This window comes from Garra rufa, chromosome 22, assembly GCF_049309525.1.
Source record: "Garra rufa chromosome 22, GarRuf1.0, whole genome shotgun sequence".
NCBI lineage: Eukaryota > Metazoa > Chordata > Actinopteri > Cypriniformes > Cyprinidae > Garra > Garra rufa.
Window position 1 is genome coordinate 26,696,707 of NC_133382.1, and position 22,527 is coordinate 26,719,233.

The window sequence follows — 22,527 nt, forward strand, 5'->3', positions numbered from 1 at the left end:
TCAAATCATGGCAGAAGACTACAAATAGATGTTTTTTTCCCCTAAAACAATGTGGCTGTAGTAGTAATAGCTGTTTTGTACTTTCTATCCACCTTATTTGTTCAATGCGGAAAGAAAGCTCTTTTCTGGTAATGCGTTAGACTTCAGGTTCATAAAGCCGCTGTAGGGAAATAACGAGAAGAATAACAGTGCAGTAAACAGTAAAACTGTTTGCACTACAAAACATTGTGTTCATAATTAAGATAGTACATTATGATAATATGGTGAGACACACCGGTTAGCAATTTTCTACAGCTAAAAACAGCTGGAAGCAGATTACACTGAAAGCCAGACATGTTAAACTTACAAATGACTTCGAAAAATAATGTGGATAGCAAGTCAAGTTATGGCAGAATGAACATGAATTGTTTTAACTGTGGATGTTTTTTTTATTGTATTTTTTTTTCTTTTATTATAATGCTGACTTTTAATAGTGATATAATAATCTACTTGGACATGTTTGGCTAAAGCAGGTGCTGTGAAGATCATTGGGTCAGTTTAATGCCTGTCGGCATCATGTTACATTGCCTGGCGTCTGACAGGAACCTGTTGTGTCCAGGGTAGTCTCAGCCTTAGACATCACTCCCACAGAACGTTGGCTAAACGTCTGATGCATATGGTACACTTAACTGGAAACACTTCGAATGTCGAAGTCGTCTTGACCAGATTTCCGGGAGGCGCGAGTGTCGCGTTTATTTTCGGTCCGCCGGGAAACAAAGCGCAGACTGATTTACTCGCGTTTTGCTAAAATGTGCTTATGCAGACGCCATTGTTATACACATTTGCGACGTTCGCGAACAAATTACTGACTTATTGCTTGTTCTCCCTCTTCCTATTTAACTTTAAATGCTGGTTATTTCAGTGAATGACTTGTTGCATGCCAGTCTGTTGTTGTGGGGGCATTTCCACGCACCGAAACGTGACGCTGAACGAAACGAACTGTGATTGGTTGTTTGACATGTCGGTCAAACAGCCTTATGGGCGGGCCTTGGCCAATGAAAGCTGCCATGAATTCCAGACCTTCAGCCGTCAGTCTGAAGGTCTGGCTACGCGAGACTATGTCCAGGGTAATGGCTTTGTTACTTTTTTCTGACTGTCATCGGCTGCCTTGTATATAAGTATCTAATTTTCCATTCGCCACCAAGATACACACATAAACGTATTATCATTCGCTGATGGACATTGGAATAACACCTGCTAGACTGGAAATACAGTTGAGGTCAAAAGTGTACATACACCTTGGAGAATCTGCAAAATGTTAATTATTTCACCAAAATAAGAGGGATCATACAAAACACATTCTTTTTTTTTTTTTTTAGTACTGACCTCAATAAGATATTTCACATAAAAGACATTTACATATAGTCCACAGGAAAAAAAAACATAGTTACATAATAAAATTACACCGTTCAAAAGTTTACATACATTTGTTTCTTAATACTGTGTTATTATCCAAAGCTGTTTTATTTTTTGTTTAGTGATAGTTGTTCTTGAGTCCCTTGTTGTCTTGAACAGTTAAACTGCCTGCTGTTCTTCAGAAAAATCCTTCAGGTCCCACAAATTCTTTGGTTTTACAGCTTTTTTGTGTATTTGAACTCTATCCAACAGTGACTATAAATGATTTTGAGATCCATCACATTGAGGACAACTGAGGGACTCGTATGCAGCTATTACAGAAGGTTCAAACGCTCACTGATGCTTCAGAAGGAAGAACAATGCATTAAGAGCCAGGGGGTGAAAACTTTTGAACAGAATGAAGATGTGTACATTTTTCTTATTTTATCTAAATATATATTTTTTTCATTTAGTACTGTCCTTCAGAAGTTACAGAAGGTACTTCTGTAATAGTTACATATGAGTCCCTTAGTATGAAATGATGGATCTCAAAATCATACAGTCATTGTTGGAAAGGGTTCAAATACACAAAAATGCTGAAAAAACCCCCAAAGAATTTGGTTTTTGGGACCTGAAGGATTTTTTTTGAAGAAAATGGACAGTTTAACTGTTCAGGACAAACAAGGGACTCATGAACAACTATCACTAAACAGAAAAAAAACAGCTGTGAATCATTCAGGTAACAACACAGTATTAAGTGTCAAGTGTATGTAAACATTTGGAAACTGTCATTTTTATAAATTCAGCTATTATTTTCTCTTGTGGACTACATGTAAACCTCTTTTATGTGGAATATCTTATTCAGGTCAGTACTAAATAAACAATAACATGCATTTTGTAGGATCCCTCTTAGTTAGGTGAAATATTAAACATTTTGCAGATTCTGCAAGCTGTATGTAAACTTTAGACCTTAACTGTTTGTATATGGGTAAACTGAAACAGCTTTTTCCAAGGTATTTTTTCCCCGTCGTCTTTCATCAGTTTCTCTGTCTGTCACTCTGCACCTCTACTCAACGGTATGCTGTGTTTGTCAGGTCTTTGTCAGTGCTGCTAGCTGAAATAGCTCCTTCATCTTGAACAATGTGCAGATTAGCAAGGTCAGCCATGCACTTCACAGAAACCCAATCCCCCTTTACGCCTCTGTTCGATTGTGCGGGAAGTCAGAGAGGTATCTGTTGGTGCTCAGAGACATGGGACATGCGAAATCATACAGGGACACTTGTGTAGGCTGGAAAATTGGAGGAAAGATTAGCGTTTGAAACAATATGGGGGTGAGGTGGTCACCCTACACTGCAAATGCACAGAAGTTTCATTTAGTTGCATAATATTTCCATTTGGTTAACTTATATTTTTGACTGATAGAAGACCTGCCTAACTAAACAAAGATAATTCATCCAAAAATAAAAATTCTGTCATTAATTACTCACCCTCATGTCGTTCCAAACCCGTAAGGTTTTCATTCATCTTCGGAGCACAAATTAAGGTATTTTTGATAAACCACAAGCTTTCTGACCCTGCATAGACAGCAACACAACTACCATGTTCAAGGCCCAGAAAGGTAGTAAGGACATTGTTAAAATAGTCCATATCAGTGCTTCAACAGTAATTTTATCAAGCTACGAGAATACTTTTTGTGGGCAAAGAAAGCAAAAATAAACATAGCTACAAGCAGTGATTACCAAGGTTTGAGTGCTTTAAGGCATTATTTAGCAAGCCTGTAACCACCTAAATCAATTTAATAAAGCATTTTTGGCAAATCCAGGTAATTTATCATAGAAAATATAGTTTTTTAAACATTTATGGTCCGATCTCCTTAAAACATTGCATTCTTGTTTAGAACCACCTGTCGCATGTGCTCAACAGGTTTCGTGAAGTTTGAGTTTTCCTTTAGGCTTTATAGGATTTTGGGTTCATTTGGACAGGCCCCTTTTCTAAATGACCCCATCATAGCTTCCCAAAGGGTAAATTCCAACATTTTTTGATAATTATTGACCTAGAGAGTACAGAGAATTGTCCTGCAGTGTTTTTCCCCCAGATTGAGCAAAAAACCTAAGACTAGTTTGCAAAAGTAGTTTTTTCTACATCTTCTCAATCATTTAACAAATTATTAGATTAACAGCAGCGGTTCTAGAGGCAAAGTAGTTCAGAATGCGGAGTTCTATTATATGAATATGAATACTGCGTGTTTGTGCAAAGAAACGTGCAATGTACAATCATTTACACCCTTAAAAAATGTGATATTGCCCCACCAGTGGCCGATTATTTCAAAATTTCTCACAGACCTTTGGGACCGTAAATCAAACAGGCCCACCAAGTTTAGTTCCGATCGACCTCCATTAACCTTGTCTAATAGTTGTAGCCATTTTTATGGGTTTTCCCTCTTATAGTGCCACCAAGTGGCCAAGCTCTATGATTTTTGTTTGAGCTCTTACATAGGTGTTCTGAGTTTGGCGAAGACATCATATTTCGTTCAGGGGTTATAGGCATTTTGCTAAAAGTGGCCCTGTTTTTTTTATGTTTTGGTGTCCCTTTGTGAGTCAAAGGTTCAACTTTTATAAAAATAATTATTGATATTCACTCCATCTTTCTGTACTGGTTTGGTCCTGATCGGGTGAAAAACCTAGGACTAATTCGCAAAAGTAGTTTTTTTCCAAAAATCCAAAATACCCAAAATTTTTGCCAGACTCACGATCGAATCATTTCGTCGAATTCGTTTTGTACTTTTGGTTGCTGTAGTGCCCCCATCAGGCCAATTGGGGCAAGCCTTGGTGACATTGTGTGAGTGCTACCATTCCTCCAAATTTCAAGTCTCTACAACCTATGGTTTGGTCGGCACGATCAGTTTTACATGGAGATTGACCATTCTAACGATTACAATAGGGTTTCAGCGCTACACGGTGAAGTGTGACATCACATCCTGTTGCCTGTATTCTCACATTAAAGTCTAATTTAGTTTTGCATTCTTAAGGTCTAATGAGACCGCACCTTTTCCATCACCCACATTTAAACCGAAAAAGCAAATTAACACAAGTAAAAAGTGTTTATTTACATTTGACAGAAGAAGCTTAGCAGACTACAAATAAAAGCTGTGCCTTGCTGTTAAAAGGATGTGAAGGCAAGAGATACGCTAGCCATTTTGAGATTCACAACAAGCGAATCCATCACAGAAAAAGCCCTCCATAGTCAGATGTGGAGCTTCTCAGCCTGCAGGGGTCCTGGAGTAGTTCTCCACCAGATGTGGTGATCACTTCCTCCTGTAGGAAAAGCAGACCATCAGCCAACAAAACCAACATCAGTCCTGGGACACCCGAGCATTAGCAATTCTCTGCATCAAATGCACAGATGGAACGACAGGTGCGCTCGCCACATCTATGTTCCTCGTGCCCCATGGGGTCTGCAATCGCCCCGTGTTTGTGTTTGTCAGTCACGCTACGACAGAAGAAGCTCCAGCTTACCTTATGGAAGTCGATGAGGTCAGCTAAGGTGGCGTGACGGTTCTGGTCTACACCTAGGAAGCTGTAGAAATCACCTGACGCATCGATGAGGAAGTGCTTAAAGCCCGAGGTGGTGCGGTAGGACAGCGTGTAGCCCCAGATCCGTTCACTCACTCTGACCAGGAAACAGCCCTCTGCCGCATTCGTCAGCAAAGCCTCTGACTCCTGCCTTGATATTATTCCTGCAGAGACAGGAAACAGGTGACAGTGAGAAAGACAGATAGAGAGCCGGAGACGGGACGAGGCAGAGTGACAGACAGGAAGAGCCAGATATGGTGAGAGATTGAGTGAGAGTGCAGCTGGAAGTGCAGGTGTTGTGCTCTGATCTTAGAGTGACGCTGGCAGTGCTCTCGTGTTTCCTGGTCGAATAGCGTCACTCAGATGGTCGTTAATCCTATCATTGTCCAATCAGAGGCCACACGCTTTGGCTCCAATCATCCTGGCACAAGCGGTGAATTATTGAGTTTTTTCTGTCTGCCTCTCTTTTCCTCTCTCTGTCTCTTTCAGTATTATTTTTTCAATTTAATCAATGTCTTACCTTCATTGCAACAACTAAACTGCTGCTTGGTCAATCTAAACTGTGACTTCTGTCAACGGCGCCCCAGTGCATTGAACTCTTTGGAGTGCAGCGTCAGCGGTACCCTAGCGCCGGTCAAGCGTTGTAATGTGTTAGTTGAAGTTCAAACAATTTCATCTCCAACTGCAATTGACCCAGCTTGCCACTGACCTTTTGAAGTGCAGTCAATGGTTAATGGACAGATTTCATGATGTGTCTGTCTTTGAAAGCTTTTTTGTTTTCCATCTTTGCTTGTCATTTTTCGTATGTGATTTTGCCACTTTTGTGTCTTCTCCATATAGTGCACTTCAATGGGAATCAATGGGCTGAAGGTCCAAATTACATTTTTAATGCAGGGCTAATACAACACATAATATTGTGTTTTTTTTTTAGATTTTTCATATTGTTTGGTACATCAGTAATAGTTTTCTCTAATGTACATACATTTTCCAAGTATTAAATTCATTTTTAAAAATAATAAAGATTTTTTGCTTGTCCCTCAAAATATTGTCCACCCTGTTATATTTGACTACTAGTCCTTTAAATGAAAGTTGGAAAAAGGGAATTACATCATATCAAATGGCTGACATACATACATTTTCCAAGTATTAAATTCATTTTTAAAAATAATAAAGATTTTTTGCTTGTCCCTCAAAATATTGTCCACCCTGTTATATTTGACTACTAGTCCTTTAAATGAAAGTTGGAAAAAGGGAATTACATCATATCAAATGGCTGACATACATACATTTTCCAAGTATTAAATTCATTTTTAAAAATAATAAAGATTTTTTGCTTGTCCCTCAAAATATTGTCCACCCTGTTATATTTGACTACTAGTCCTTTAAATGAAAGTTGGAAAAAGGGAATAACATCATATCAAATGGCTGACATACATACATTTTCCAAGTATTAAATTCATTTTTAAAAATAATAAAGATTTTTTGCTTGTCCCTCAAAATATTGTCCACCCTGTTATATTTGACTACTAGTCCTTTACATGAAAGTTGGAAAAAGGGAATTACATCATATCAAATGGCTGACATACATACATTTTCCAAGTATTAAATTCATTTTTAAAAATAATAAAGATTTTTTGCTTGTCCCTCAAAATATTGTCCACCCTGTTATATTTGACTACTAGTCCTTTAAATGAAAGTTGGAAAAAGGGAATCACATCATATCAAATGGCTGACATAATTTAATTGGAATGAAAACAACCGAGAAAGGTGAGTGAGAGCCTCTGATTTGTATTTTCGTATTTTATACTTATATGTACTTTACTTATTTTTGATGTAGTCAACTTCAACGTGCACCCTGTTGAGGGGAATGGGTCATTCCTAGTATCTAGTGCCTTTTGGACATCATAACAATTCAACACAGTTTTTAAAAAACAATACCTGTTTAATTATCACAGGGAGAATTAAAAAAAAATTAAAAATAAATATTGTTGGTCAACCTTAGGTTTTCTGACTTAACAGGGTGGACATTTTGACCTAAAATCAGCCGTTGAAATAAGAATTTCTATTTACTTTTTTCTAATTATTTTTATTAAATTGTCTATATATATATGACATAAAGTTACTTTTATTCAACTAGCAAGGTTTTTTTTTTTTTTTCCCCGGAAATGACACAGGCTTCTCCCAAAAGATAATAAGATGATGTAAAAGAGGCATCATTGTGGAAAAAATATTACTCATCTTTTATTTACATTTGAACAAAAAGTGGCATGTCCAAAATTATTCATACCCTTCTCAATAATCAATAGAAAAGCCTTTATTGGTTATTACAGCAATTAAACACTTCCTATAATTGCTGACCAGCTTTTTGCATGTCTCCACTGGTATTTTTGCCCATTCATCTATAGCGTTGAGCTCCAACTCTTTCAGGTTGGAGGGTCTCCTTACCATCACCCTAATCTTTGGCTCACTCCACAGATTCTCAATTGGATTTAAGTCAGGACTCTGGCTGGGCTGCTGCAAAACGTTAATGGTTTTGTCTGCTAACCATTTTTTTTACCACATTTGCTGTGTGTTTTGGGTCGTGGGTCGTTGGTCTGCGTCTGTGGAACCCAGCGGTATACGGTGTCCGTTGGACTGTCTGCCTTGAGATGTTGCCACCAGCAGAGCCCAGATTCATCAGGATGGCCTTGGTGGGGATCCTTGGATTCTTTTTTTACCTCTCTCACTATCCTCCTGGCCGGCACAGGTGTCACTTTTGGCTTCCGACCCTGTCCTCTGAGATTTTTCACAGTGCAGAACATCTTGTATTTTTTAATAATACTTTGCAATTTAACCACTGGAACTTTAAAACATTTAGATATGGTCTTATACCCCTTTCCTGACTTGTGAGCAGCCACAATGCACAGCTGCAGCTCCTCAGTGAGCTCCTTTGTCTTAGCCATGACTGCCCACAAACCAACAGCAGAGAGCTTCTGTTTTTCAACTGTTGAGTTGATTAAAACAGCTGGTCCCAATGAATCATGGTAATTAGGATGCTTTAGAACAGCTTGGACTATTTGGAATGGTATAGAACTTTGGATTTTCTCATAGACTGTGACAGTTTGCAAAGGGTATGAATAATTTTGGACATTCCACTTTTTGTTCAAATGTAAATAAAAGCTGAGAAATATTTTTTTCCACAATGATGCCTCTTATACGTAATCTTATCTTTTGGGAGAAGCTTGTGTCATGTCCGGCCAAAAAAAACTTTGAATAAAAGTAACTTTAAGTCAGAATTTGACAGGGGTGTGAATAATTTTGGACTTGACTGTGTATATAATGTGTCCTTTGCTTTCATAGTTTGTGTTCGCTTTCATGTTAGTTTTCAATGAAATCACCCTTCCATGACACTATCTACCTCTTGCATGGCGGTCAAAGGTTTAAAGCATGATGCTTGTATTAAAGCTCTGATGTGAGCTGTGAAAGGGCCTTAGGTATGTTTTAGCTGTCTTTACCGTGAAACCAGGGTGCAATGGTGTTGCTTCTTCGCTCATATCCTGCTCGTCTCGGTTTCTGCTCCTCTTTAAACCAGCGGATAATGGATTCACGAGAGTTCGGCCTGGGTGGACGAATCCAGACTGGGCTGAAAGGCAATAGAAGACATAATTGTGATGTGTAGTTAGCATTGAAAGGTTTTAATGTTTGTTTCTACCATTACAGACCAGAGTATGAGCGGTATGTTTTGTCCGAAATGTAATTTGCTCTATATTAGCTTCTTGTTCCATAAAGACAATATTCTTTTGCAAAAAAATTAATGGGATCTGGTTCAGATAATTTATTATTGATCTGATTATCGATTTTACCATTCTGTGAGCGACTGTGTGACTGGACTGCTGTAACGTCGGTGTTGTCTGCGTCTGTAATGGCCTGAGGTAAGTTGACCAGAACTAGCCGCAGGTGAATGGCCGGACTCAGCTGTAGGGGTCGGATGTTCAATGACCGCGCCGTGCCGCCGGTTGTGACCGGATCCGTTCAGATGTGTCTTATGGAACAAGCCGCTGAGTCCGGCCACCAGACCCTTCTCGATAGCCCGCAGAGACTGTCGCTTGTATTCATCTCTAGCCCGTCGTGCCTTGCATTTCATCTCCTCATCCGCCGCTTTGGAGCGCCGCACTGTGGGAAGCGGAGAGGAATTTGAATAGAAATAAGCTACTTTGTATTAGAGCAGCCAAACTACCCATTTCTTTCCCCATTCCGTTTGTTCTCTCACATTGTTCCTGCCATTCTTTGTCATCTCTCTCGCTCCTCTTTTCCTCTTGCTTCAGAGAGATGTACAGCTCCTTTGCTCTCCTCTCCTCCGTTTGGCGGATTTCTTCCTCGCCTCTCTGTCTCTCTTCCTCCTCACATTTCTGTGAAATAAGGAGAAAGAGCCAGCCCTAGCTAACACAAAGGCACAGAAGTTTCGCTCCGGCTTGGTTTCGTTTTCTCATTTTCGGTGTCATTAAGCTTCGAATATAAATGATTAATTTGCTGGATAATGCCATTAACCCAAACATCAGTGCTTTCAACTCTATTATAGATCAGGCGTACAAATGTCGGCCTTGTGTCTCGGAGATCACTATCTACATTCTGAGAGGTTGCCAACTTTTAAATAATTCATTCTCAGAACATGGAACACATAGTAATTAAGCCTAATTAACCTCATTCTCTATTATGAGACTATGATTAAAGGCCTGGTTGAAGAATAAATGCAAGGACCCTTGAATCTTTTGTCACAATTGAGCTACAGAAATCATAATTGTTATGCTTCTTTTTAAAGGGGGTATACATTTATTATAAATGGTGCTTTAAAAGTTACAATAAGCAGCAGTCACCCATGAAAAAAATCAATTAGGGATTCTTAATATATGTATGCGTAAGACATGGTAATCTAATGAGACCAACCTGTGTTATTTGAGTAGAATCGAGATACTGATAATTTTTAATATTACAGTAGTCTATAGTCTTTATCTCTGTTTTAATTTTATTTAAAGTTTTAGTCGTTATGTTGTGTGTTTTAGTTATTTTAGTACATCAAGTAAACGAAACTAAAGTCATTTTTGTATTTTATTTATTGTTTTAGTTCTAGTGTATAACTATAACTATAAAGATAAATATAGCTGCAAGCAGCGATTACCGGGGTTCAGGCGCTTTAAAGCATTTAAGCACATATGAAAAAAGACATTATTTAGCAAGCCTGTATCCATCTAAATCAATGATTTAGCATGTTTGGCAAATCCAGGTAATTTACCATAGAAATACTATGTTTTTTAACATGTATGATTGTTATAGCGCCAATTGTGGTCCAATCTTCTTAAAACTTTGCATGCTTGTTTAGAATCACCTGTTGCATGTGCTCAGCAGGTTTTGTAAAGTATTGAGTTTTAGGGATTTTGGGAAAATTTGGATAGGCCCCTTTTCTAAACGACTTCATTATAGCTTCCCAAAGGGTAATTTTTTATTTTTTTGATAATTATTGACCTAAAGAGTCAAAAACCTAGGACTACTTCACAGAAGTAGGTTTTTTACATCTTCTCAATCAATTAACAAACTATTTGATTGACAGGTTCTAGAGGCAAAGTTGTCCAGAATGAGGAGTTCTGTCATATAATACGAATATCGTGTGTATGTGTGGAAAACTGCGCAATGTACAATCGATATCGCCCCCAGTGACTGATTTCTTTCAAATTTCTCACAGACCTTTGGGACCGGGAAACAAACAGCTTCGTTCCGATCGGCCTCCGTTAACCTTGTTTGATAGGTGCTCAAACTTCATCGGCCAGTGACAGCCATGTTTTTGTGAGATACGCAAATGTCCTTATAGACACTTGTGGCACTTTGGACCAAGACCGTGGTCAGTAATTTTCATGTTGATAGGACAAATGTTTATGTTTTTTCCTTCTTATAGTGCCACCAAGTGGCCAAGCTCTGCAATTTTTGTCCTGTGACCTCAGATTGAGCTCTTGCATGTTCTGAGTTTGGCGAAGATATCTCATTCTGTTCAGGAGTTACGGGCATTTTACTAAAAGTGGCTCTGCTCCTTTTGAACGTTTTGGCATCCCTTTTGCGATGGCGAGTCGAAGGTTCAACTTTTTTTTTTCAGGGTCAGAATCCTTGAGATTCACTCTCCAGAGAATCTTTAGCACTGGTTTGGTTCCGACTGGGCAAAAAACCTAGGACTAGTTCGCAAAAGTAGGTTTTTCAAAAAAATCCAAAATAACCCAACATTTCACCAGGCTTGCAATCGAATCGTTTTTTTCCAGCATGAGCTAAGGATTCCAACAACATAAGACACTTGAGCCTGTGACTGACAGTTTCATGAGTTATAAGTGATTTCGTATTTTTGATTGCTGCAGTGCCCTTGTCAGGCCGATTGGGTGGAGCCTTGGTGATGTTGTCGGCGGTGTGAGTACTACCATCCCTCCAATTTTCAAGTCTCTACGACTTACAGTTTGGTTTGCATGGAGATTGCTGATCCTTGGCCATTGTAACAATTACAATAGGGTTTCAGCGCTACCTGCTTGAACCTTTGACTATATTAGCGTCCACACCACACTCGTCTGCCACTTTAAATTCTCAAGCTTGTTACAGCAGGATTGATTCTGATTGGATGTCAATGTTTTTATCGATCATCAGCTGGAATAATCATTCTGAAAGTGATTCCAGCGATATCTGTGCCTTTATCGTTACAGCATGTGGACTCTATCATTATCTTTATAGTTATCGTCCTTGGTGTAAATAGGCTTTTAAAGGCAGATGTCTGGATGACTGGATTCAGCCTCAAGCAATGGTATTTAGAAATGTGAGTGTACAGAATTATTTTTCAACATATTTTTCAAAAGCACTATTCATGTCTTTATTGGTAAAACTTTTTAATGAGGACAAGTGTTGATTTAAAACCCACTTGGCTTCGATATCTGAGGGGACAGGAGGCATGACGCTGTATTTGATGTTTTGTTTAGAACTGAGTCACCCTTTCAAAAGATGCATAAAATATTCTGTGTTTTTGTCACACACTCAAAGGAACATACTCCAGCCAAACCCACCTTCAGTTCCTCTCTAATGCGATCTTCCTCTTCTTCCTGCTTGGCTGCCTTTCTGTCATCTGTCTCCTCCTTCCATTTTTCTGCCACGAAGCGAGCCTTTTCCTTCGCCATGGCATCTCGAAACTTCTTTTCAATCTCTGCCTCCTTCACACGCCTCAGGAAATTCAGCAGGGGTTGAGTGATGCACTTTCCATCCCTCTGTACTTCCATCATTATTACCCTGCCCCCCCATTCCCCCCACCACTACCACCCTCTCTCTCAATTTTTAGCTGAATCACATCTGTCAATCTTCACCCACCCTCCCATCCCTTGACCCTGTCCCATGGTTCTCTCACCGGAGTTCCTGTGCCTCTCGCTGGGCCTGCTTCCTTGCTCTCTCCTCCATCAGTTCTTCCACAATGTCTTCAAAGGGCTTGTCCCCTGGGGCCTCCCCCATTACCCATACCCACACCTCTCCATCTGAACCTGGAAGCCACTGAATGCCTCTGCGGTCGCCTGGGAAGAGACAGCACACGGCAAACACTAAAAAACATCTTTCTCTCCACTTTCCAGACCCATCAGACCGTATTCAGATAAGATAAAAACAAAATAACACAGACGGCGCAACAAAGCTAGAAGAGATTATCCTACTGGGATCCTTTGTACGCTGCGGGAACATGACAACTGAACAAGATAATGTAAGAACTTTTGAAAACAAGGGGACATTACCTGTCAGCATACAGACACAATCAGTGACGCCCTTTGATGATGTGAGATTGTGCTTGCAAAATGATATAAACCTAATCCCGCTCATTGCACCACTGCCTAAAGATAAAGTGCTGTTTTATAGATGTACTTTTTGAAATTCTTTTTCCTACCCCCTTACTATGCAGAGACAACTATACATGATTCGTTGACTGATTGTTAAAGGGATAGTGTACCCAAAAATGAAAATTTGGTCATTAATTACCTGCCCTCATTTGTTTCCAAACCATTAAGACTGAAGACTGACACAGAAGAGAAGAAATTGTTGAATAAATTTGTGAATTTTATTTTCTTTGTGCACAAAAAGTATTCTCAAAGCTTCATAAAATTAAGGTTGAACCATTGATGTCACATGGACTATTTTAACAATGTCCTTGCTACCTTTCAGGCTCTTGAACATGCCAGTTGCTTGCTGTCTATGCAGGGTCAGAAAGCTCTCAGATTTAATCAAAAAATATCTTAATTTGTGAACGAAGGTCTAACGAGTTTGGAACAACATGAGGGTGAGTAATTAATGACAGAAATTTAATTTTTAGGCACTGTGGCTATGTGGTGCTTTCAGCACTACACTCTTTTTCAACATATGAACCAGCCCTACGCAGCAACATTGGTTCTGCGGAGTCTGAGGTGGGACTCTCTGTTTGTCAGAACAAGAGAAGTTGGGTAAGTCTTCAAACCTGTTTGAAAACAATCATTAATTCTGCATTTTTCATTTGTTGATGCTAATGGAACAAAATGACATGCTTTACCTCACAACACAATCTATGAAGAAAGTGTTTTCTGTTTCATAGAAAAAATATTTCTCATGATGATCAAAAGAAAGTAATACTTTTATCCAGTAAGGATGCATTAAACTGGGTCTAAAGTGATAGTAACAAAATATTTCTGTTTCAAATAAATGCTAATGAATGATAAATTCATTAAAAAATGATAAAATAAATGAAAAAAATCATGGTCCGCAGGAAAATATTAGACAGCACAAATGTTTTTAGAATTGCTAGTAATAAGAAATTATTCTTGAGCACAAAAGCAGAAAGATAAAAGACTGGAGTAATGACTATTGAAATTTCAGCGTATACGTGTGTGTGTTTAGGTCCCACAAATTCTTTGTTTTTTCAGCATTTCTGTGTATTTGATTCTGTGTATGATTTTGAGAACCATCTTTTCACACTGAGGACAACTGAGGGACTCGTATGGAGCTATTACAGAAAGTTCAAACACTCACTGATGCTCCAGAAGGAAACATGATGCATTAAGACTTTAAAACTTTTAGAATTTCTTGAAAGTATCTTCTGAGCTTCTGAAGGGCAGTACTAAATGAAAAAAATAATTATATTTAGGCAAAATAAGAAAAATGTACACATCTTCAATCTGTTCAAAAGTTTACACACCTGTCTCTTAATGCATAGTTTTTCCTTCTGAAGCATCAGTGAGCATTTGAACCTTCTGTAATAGTTGCATATGAGTGCCTCAGTTGTCCTTGGTGTGAAAAGGTGGATCTCAAAATCATCTCAGCATTTTTGTGTATTTGAACCCTTTCCAACAATGACTGTATCATTGTTGGAAAGGGTTCAATTACACAAAAATGCTGAGAAACCAAAGAATTTGTGGAAAATTCAACTATTATTTTTTCTTGTGGACTTAACATCTTCTATGTGAAATATCTTATTCAGGTCAGTTCTAAATAAAAAATAACATGCATTTTGTATAATCCCTTTTATTTTGATAAAATAATTAATATTTTGCAGATTCTGCAAGGTGTATGTAAACTTTTGACCTCAACCGTGTATATATGTATGTGTATGTGTGCGCGTGCAAAGTAATAGACATAACTTTATAAGAAAATATGTATATGTAATAATGCATTGCATAATAATTTATACAAATTTTATATCATAATTTTGCATTACCAATGAAAAAAAAAGACCAAATATGTTGTATCTGAAACCAAATAGTGCTAAAGCTTTTTTCAGAATTAGGATTTGTTTAAAGTTTGTTTTGGAAAATTGTGCTAGTGTTATCTTCTTTAATAAATGCCACTTGGTTTGGTAATTTGTTATCGAATGCATTGACATTCCTACATTGTTAAGAATGGCTTAAATGTCAAAATACTTTTTGTAAACACTGTTTATTAAAAACACTCAAGTTTAATTTGTATAACTCGTATAGACCTTATCAAATAAAGGTACAAAATGAACCCTGGACTCACTCTTCTTTTTCACAGCATGGCTTGGGTCTCTTCTCTCCTTCTCGTTCCAGCGCCGCACCTGCTCCTCCCGAATCTTATAGAAGAGGATCTGTTTCTGCTCATCGTTGAGTTCAGCCAGCAGGTCAGGCTCTATATACATATCCTGAAGAATCTGCTGCATCATCTTGACAGCCTGCCAAGGTATGTGTCTCTCCCGACTTCTTTGACCTTTGGCTCCACAGACTGCAAGCCCAAGTGTCTGTCTGTCAGTCTCTCAGGATCAATCTTCACTGGCTGAGAAAGGCCCAAGGTGTGTCCAGTGTAATGCACAGCTGATCTGAAGCTCTTTTTGAGGGTGTCATAACAACTGCGAACCCACTGCTTGCTTTCACCCTCTATTTTATATACCTCTCTGTTCAACAAGTGTTGATCACAACTGCATTGCTTCCTTTAATCTTGACCCAAGTATGGTCTCTTTCTCTCCACTACTCGAATGCTGCAATGGTGTTTTGTTCTTGCGATTAGATCCTTTATGGGGTTTCATTTCACCCTCTCCCCCCTCTATCTGTCTCCTGCAGTGACCCTACAGACCAGGTGTGTCTGACACCACTACCTGTGTTTGACAGCTCCAACATTTTTAACTCTTTTGCAGGATTAAATACATCTACGGATGTGATGTTCTATTAAATGACTTGTATAGAAATCATTTTCTTTTAGGATACACCTGTATGCCACAATAATTACTTCAAATGGAAGACTGATGTCAACAATATGCAAGCAATTACTCAGTGATGTCAAATTATGAAACATACTATTACAAAAGAACAATTTATATGTAATTAGGGACGCAACATAAAGATTTGAGATGAATTGGTATATACGGTATGTGTGCGTTTGTGTGGGCATGTTATTTGACCTGTCCTTTTCTCCCTACCTTTTCATGGTGTAATCTTACATCTGCTACTCATATTGCCATAGCTGTGCACTAGCAGATGGTGTTAACCCACCCACACACCCCTCTTTTAACCCTGGACACCAGGTAGTCCTTGAGAAGACAATAATGGCCTTTAAGGGACTCTGGTTCGCTGTATAATTATTGGTTTGAAGTGTAATTTATGAGGTCTCATTTTCTAGTTTTATTGCTTACATTTAATATACATTTATCTGTTCACATGCTGTTTAATGGTGTGGGGCTAATGGACAACCTTATTATTTTTGTACTAGATAAATACTGCTCTGATTGCGTCCGATCATTATGTAGTTTGATTGTTATATATTTAAAAATATATTGCCCCCATCATGGTGCGAGACCAGATGTCTACCAAGTGGGTAGATCTTTGTGAAAAGATCTTTCTGATGTGGAAACAATTTTCACTCGGAAATTGCTAGTAAATTTCACAAATAATTTAAAAATATTTAAAAATAATTTTAAATTGGCATATAAAGAATTTAAAATCGTATTTTCTTGTAAAATGTACTCTAATACTTTCCAAGTCAAAGACATTGATACATGAAAAAAATACATAAAATGCCACCTGGGACACCAAATGCTGTGTCTTTTACAAGAACTGTTTGAGCAAATTAATTTACTAGAATGCATTAAGGACTTCCAAGGCTAAATGGGGATGGTTTAATGCAAACTGATTCACTATAATGAATCAGACTTTTCAAAGTTACATATGAGAGAGAGCTATTTGGGACAACATAATTCACTAGAATGGATCAAACTTTTCCAAAGCTACATATGAGAGATTTAAGGCGAATGGATGCACTAAAACGAACACAAATGTGACATTAATAAACACTGCTAATCGTTGTGCATGCTGCATTTATAGAAATAGTTAATGTGACTCTTGAGAGCCAAGCAGATTCATTAGAGGCGCAAAATTAAATGATTATAATATATGTGTCTATGTTAAAATACGCTTTAAAAAGTGATACATTCACAAGAGATGTTGTTATTTTGCAGTTTTGCATTGCTAAAGGGATAGTTCACCCAAAAATGAAAATTCTGTGATTAATTACTCACCCTAATGTGAGTAAGGGGGGGTTGGAGTCATAGGTCCCCACCAATGTCCATAGCAAATCTACGCCCTTGGTTAGTTCACCCAAAAATGGAAATTGGCCCATGTTTTACTCACCCTCAAGGCATCCTAGCTGTATATGACTTTCTTCTCTCAGTCGAATCTAATCGGAGTTATATTAAAAATGGTCCTAGCTCTTCCAAGCTTTATAATGGCAGTGGGTGGGTTTTTCTGTTCAACAGTCCAAAAGAAGTCCAATAAAGTGCATCCATCCATACTATAAAGTGCTTCACACGGCTCCGGTGGTGAATAAAGGCCTCCTGTAGCGAATTCGCCTAGAACGGCTTCTGTGTACGACAGTTAGCGCAAGCTAGAGAAAAGTGATTATTATGTTTTAAATATGGATAATTTTCTTACAAAGACGTATCGATTCGCTACAGGAAACCTTTATTCACCCCCCGAAGCCGTGTTAGGCACTTTTTTTTAATTATGGATGGATGCACTTTATTGGACTTGTTTTGTACTGTTGAACAGAAACACCCACCCACTGCCATTATAAAGCTTGAAGAAGCCAGGATATAACTCTGATTGGATTCGACTGAAATAAGAAAGTCATATACACCTAGGATGCCTTGAGGGTGAGTAAAACATGGGCTAATTTTCATTTTAGGTGTACTAACCCTTTAAGGCTGAACCACTGAAGTCACATTTTTTAGTTGCATTGCTGTCTGTGCAGGGTCAGAAAGCTTTTAGATTTCATTAAAAAATATCTTAATTTGTGTTGAGGTTGAGCAATTAATGACAGAATTGTCATTTCTGGGTGAACTATCCATTTAACACACCATTAGTGCCAATATTCTGAAACTTTGATTACATGCACCAGGGCCTTTATTTGCCCTGCTCCCCCGTAAGATAGCTTCAGTGTAATTAGCCACTTTTAGCTTGTAGCTTGTAACTTCCTCCTTCTTCCAGTTATTGTTTGTCTTGCTTGAACAAATAAGTAAGTTGTAGCTCGATACGCTACATTGTCAAAGGAGCTTCCCCATCACTGGTTCTGTGTGCTGTAATTGACTTCTGACGTCAGTATTTTCATCGAAATTGTCTCTCTTCACCTCTTGTCCCTTTCCGCCCTTTGGACCTGATTTCTACACGGGGCTTTTCATGTTCTGCATAAAACCCCCCTGACCTCGTAATTACTCTTCTCTCTCCTGACTATTATTCCAGTGTCACTTATTCATCCTGGTCACTATTAGCCAAAGGGAACAGGGAACAAGGGTGAGGGAAACAGAATAAAGAATGAGCGGAAGAGAGAAAAAAAAGCAAATGAACAAACGAATGCATTTGGTAATTGTCAAACTGTTTTAGGGAAATTTTTACCTTCAAAAACAGTACAGCGGTAATATTTTCACATCTGCTGAAACCTGTCAAAGAGGCTCCTGCGTTCACAGGAGAACTCCAACACAAATGCTAATTATGCCATTGATGTAATAATCATGTCTAACAGTGAGACTCGTTATCAAATACAATTAATCAAAAACAAAACCCTGTCATGCCTGTCCAAAGCTCAGTGTTTACACTAACACAGCTAATTCATGGTGGGCGAATTTGGGCAAAGATCGAGACTAATTATGTCATTTAGCCTTTCGCACCACACAGCCAGCACTCTGCATGTTTACTTTCCTTTCAAACTCATTGTGGCTTTCCGCTCATCACCGCAGACTTGCGACCTGAGAGGGCCTCGCTTCCATTATGTGGAAAGCAGTGGCTTTTAAAATCCCTACTGCAGTACACAACATTATCAAAGATGTGCGTTGGATGTTTATGTCAGTGCTGCTTAATAAAACAGGAGCACTTTTCATCTTCATCTGATGACCTGTCAAGCCAAACTGGCCCTTATAGACAGCAGAGGACTGGGAGGAGCTGGTTTCCATGCGAGGCCATTAAATAATGATTATTTACTCCATCTGATCGCTGTGCATCTTGCATCCAAATTGATACTTGGTGTTTATTTAATGCGGCACAGCAACATATGCTGAACTTGTTTGATCCTCACTGTCATGAAGTATTTTTAATTTAAAATAAGCGAAGGATGGAGCGGAGGAGATTGAGATCTGCATTGACAGCTGTCTGCCACTGCTAGAGACTGTGGGATTGTTGCTGCATTCAGCGGTTTCCACCAGAGGCCACTGTTTTTCAGTGCAACCACTGCGGGGTGGTGGAACCCATCGTCAGTAGTAAGTCTGTGCCCTTGCCTCCCTCTCAAAACATAATTACTGCAGCAAGAATTGGCCCAACTGGGCCCGAGCCCCATTCGGTAGACTCTTCCTGTGAGTGGTAATGAGAACAGCTCAGACGGCTCAGGAAATGAAAGTGGAGGAAAATGAGAGACAATAGTGACACAGACGGGCTGACATGGAATGTCAATTTGACCTGGGGATGAAATAGAAAGAGAGAAAACACGTAATCATATACACACGCGGCAGTCATACTGTGCTTGGCTTGATGCCTCTAATTCCGTATTCAGATCTCATTTACACTGCAAAGGTCACACATACATCATTTCTACATAATATGATGGAGGCAGTAAGTGTCTGAAACTAAACCTTCATTTCACAGTGTGTGAATCAGTTTTTTGGCGCTGCTGAAGAACCCTGCTGCTTTTCTCCTCAGCACCTCGGAGGACGCGTCCCCTTTCGCCTCCTGCAGGTCATTCTCTTGAGGAAGCCTCTGTCAGAGTCTGTCATCAGCGCCAGCTGTGCCATGGTGAAACCAGCATATAGATAGGCATTTTTGTTTGCGGCTTGTCAAGCTATATTTGGGCAAAAGGTGAAAAAAAGTAGCAGTTTAACATGCATTTTGTGTTAATTACCATTTCAAACCATGATAAAAAGTAATGCAATTAATTTGTGCTATCTGTGTGAAAGTATTAATAGGATAGATAGTAATGTAAACAAAACATTTTTTAAAGCATATTTTTGTAATATCTGCCATCTTGAATTGCCTTCATTTGGGTGACTTTCTCTGCAATCATTGATATATGTAATTTATTCGATTAGCTAATCACTATGATGCCATTAATTCAATTACAATTTGCAATCTATTGACAGCTGCACTAAAAAAGTCCCTTGTGCTGTCAAGACAAATTTAACAGGGGATCCTGTCATCTCCTGACCAGAGCAGACAGACAAAGAAGCAGACAAACAGTCAAAGAGAGAAACTGACACTGATAAATATTTTTATGTGACTGCTGGGAAGGTTGTGATAGTGCCCTTCACGTTTATGATTGTGAGTTGTATTTTATTATTTATTGATTTGCCCGATTTTGATTGCGACCCATGAGATGAAGGCAGAAAAGACGGCTTTTCAACATCACTTTGTCTCAGTACTCGAGGTTATACACATACGCTTGTTTATTTGTCTATGGATTTTGCTTGTGTTTACCTAAAAATGAGCACTGAGACTTTAGGACAGATAACAATTGACATTTTGGTAAAAATATATTATTTTATATATTTTTTTATATATTATAAAATATATTTATGAATTAGTAATACAAATAACATCAAATATACGACCACAAAACCAGACTTAAGTAGCTCGAAAATATTTGTAGCAATAGCTAAAAATACATTATATGGGTCGAAACTATAGATTTTTCTTTTATGCCAAAAATCATTAGGATATTAAGTAAAGATCATGTTCCATGAAGATATTTTGTAAATTTCCTACTGTAAATATATCAAAACTTTTTTCATTAGTAATATGCATTGCTAAGAACTTTGTTTGCACAACTTTAAAGGCAATTTTCTCAGTATTTTGATTTTTTGCACCTTCCAGATTTTCAAAAAGTTGTATATTGGCCAAATATTGTCCTACCCTATCAAACCATACATCATTGGCAAGCTTATTTATTCAGATTTATTCAGCTGTTAGATGATGTATGAATCTCAATTTCAAAAATTTTTACCCACTCTTATGACTGTTTTGTGGTAATGTAATGTATTATGAAATTATTTTGAAAATTTTACTTATGTTTATTATTCAGATTTCAGATGATGTATAAATCTCAATTTCAAAAAAATGTACCTGGGTCACATATACATTTATTATTACAAAAAATAGTTGTGTGTATTTTGTGTATTTTAAACAACATTTAATTTCGATATTAGGCTAGTATGCCTATTTTTATATTAGTAGTACTGTTTTGCACTGTATTTTTTGTTTTATGTGTTATAGCTATGGTAATGTTATGAAATTATTTTGAACATTCTACTAATGTGTATTGTAACTGCATTTATTTACAGCAGTTTAAGTTTCAGTAACCTTATATTTAATATAAAACGTTTTTATTGGTTTATATGGTTTATATTGAGTTGGATATGATTAAAAGTATTGACTTGCAGTTTAGTGAGTTGGTAAAGCAGATTTTCAGTCACCTTGACCTGTTCTGCAAGTGAGCCGTTTTGTTTGGAATCATGAGTTCCCATTCAGTCGGTTCACTCGGTACAACACATTACTATGGGATATCGCTGTCACGACCACACACAAAGGGAGAAGGTGAGTATCTTTCAAGGTATTTATTAACAAACGTGCACAGTACAACACACGTGCAATCGGGTGAATTAAGGTCTCTGTGGTCAAATCTTCAAACAAACACAACAGGTGAGTTCAAGTTCATAAGGATCATAGCGTTAGCAATAGTCACTTCCCTTTAACACGATTAACGTGTATCACAGGAGAACATCAGAGCAATCCACGAGGAGCACAGGAGAACATCGGAAGAATCCACGAGGAGCACAGGAGAACATCGGAAGAATCCACGAGGAGCACAGGAGAGACAACAGGAGGGGGAGAAGATCCACAGAGAAGCATCCATGCAACTTCGATACCAGCCGATGAGTGAGTGGCAGAGGTAGGTATATAAAGGGTGTGGTGATTGCTGGTGCAGGTGACGGTGATTAGTATTCTGGTGATGGTTCACGGGTGTGCTGTGGTGGTGATTGGCTGGTTGGTGGAGGATCGTGGTGATTGGGGCTGAGGGAACGTGCAGAGGGTGTGACATCACCCCCTCCTCCACGGGTGACTCCTGGCACCCAAGAACGGCGACGGGGACGACCACGACCTCTGGGAGCTGGGCGTTCGGGATGTTGGCGGTGGAATTCCTCGAGGAGAGTCGGGTCCAGGATGTCGTCACAGGGTATCCACGATCTCTCCTCGGGTCCGAACCCCTCCCAGTCCACTAGGTACTGGAGCTGGCCGTTCCGCCGCCGGGAGTCTAGGATTTCTTGGACTTGGTAGATGTTATCTCCAAGGATCTCTGGCGGGTCGGGAGGAGGAGGTGACTCCGACTCTGTGGAGGAAGGGAACAGGGGTTCAGTGTGGCGCTTGAGTAGGGAAACGTGAAACGAGGGGGCGATTCTGTAATGTGGAGGTAGGTTTAGACGGTAGGTGACAGGGTTGATCTGTGAGTGCACGGTGAAGGGCCCTATGTAGCGGGGACTCAGCTTCCTACTGGGCAGCCGGAGGCGTATGTCTCGAGTGGACAACCATACCTGGTCCCC

The 22,527-nt window shown here is 38.8% G+C and overlaps 1 protein-coding gene across 2 annotated transcripts; it reads right to left on the reverse strand.

Annotated features, from left to right (window-relative positions):
- Positions 1 to 101: 101 nt before the first annotated feature.
- On the reverse strand, positions 102 to 15,415 carry sh2d4bb (SH2 domain containing 4Bb). Of its 2 annotated transcripts, XM_073828461.1 has the most exons (8): positions 14,964 to 15,415; positions 12,346 to 12,505; positions 12,011 to 12,164; positions 9,196 to 9,334; positions 8,789 to 9,098; positions 8,441 to 8,568; positions 4,890 to 5,110; positions 102 to 4,688 (listed from the first exon to the last, which is right to left on the reverse strand). In XM_073828461.1, the coding sequence occupies exons 1-8, from the start codon at positions 15,124 to 15,126 to the stop codon at positions 4,596 to 4,598; spliced, it is 1,368 nt and encodes a 455-aa protein (XP_073684562.1). In that variant the 5' UTR covers positions 15,127 to 15,415; the 3' UTR covers positions 102 to 4,595. The 2 variants fall into 2 exon arrangements, with proteins under 2 accessions (XP_073684562.1, XP_073684561.1); XM_073828460.1 differs by having other exon boundaries at positions 102 to 5,110.
- Positions 15,416 to 22,527: the final 7,112 nt, after the last annotated feature.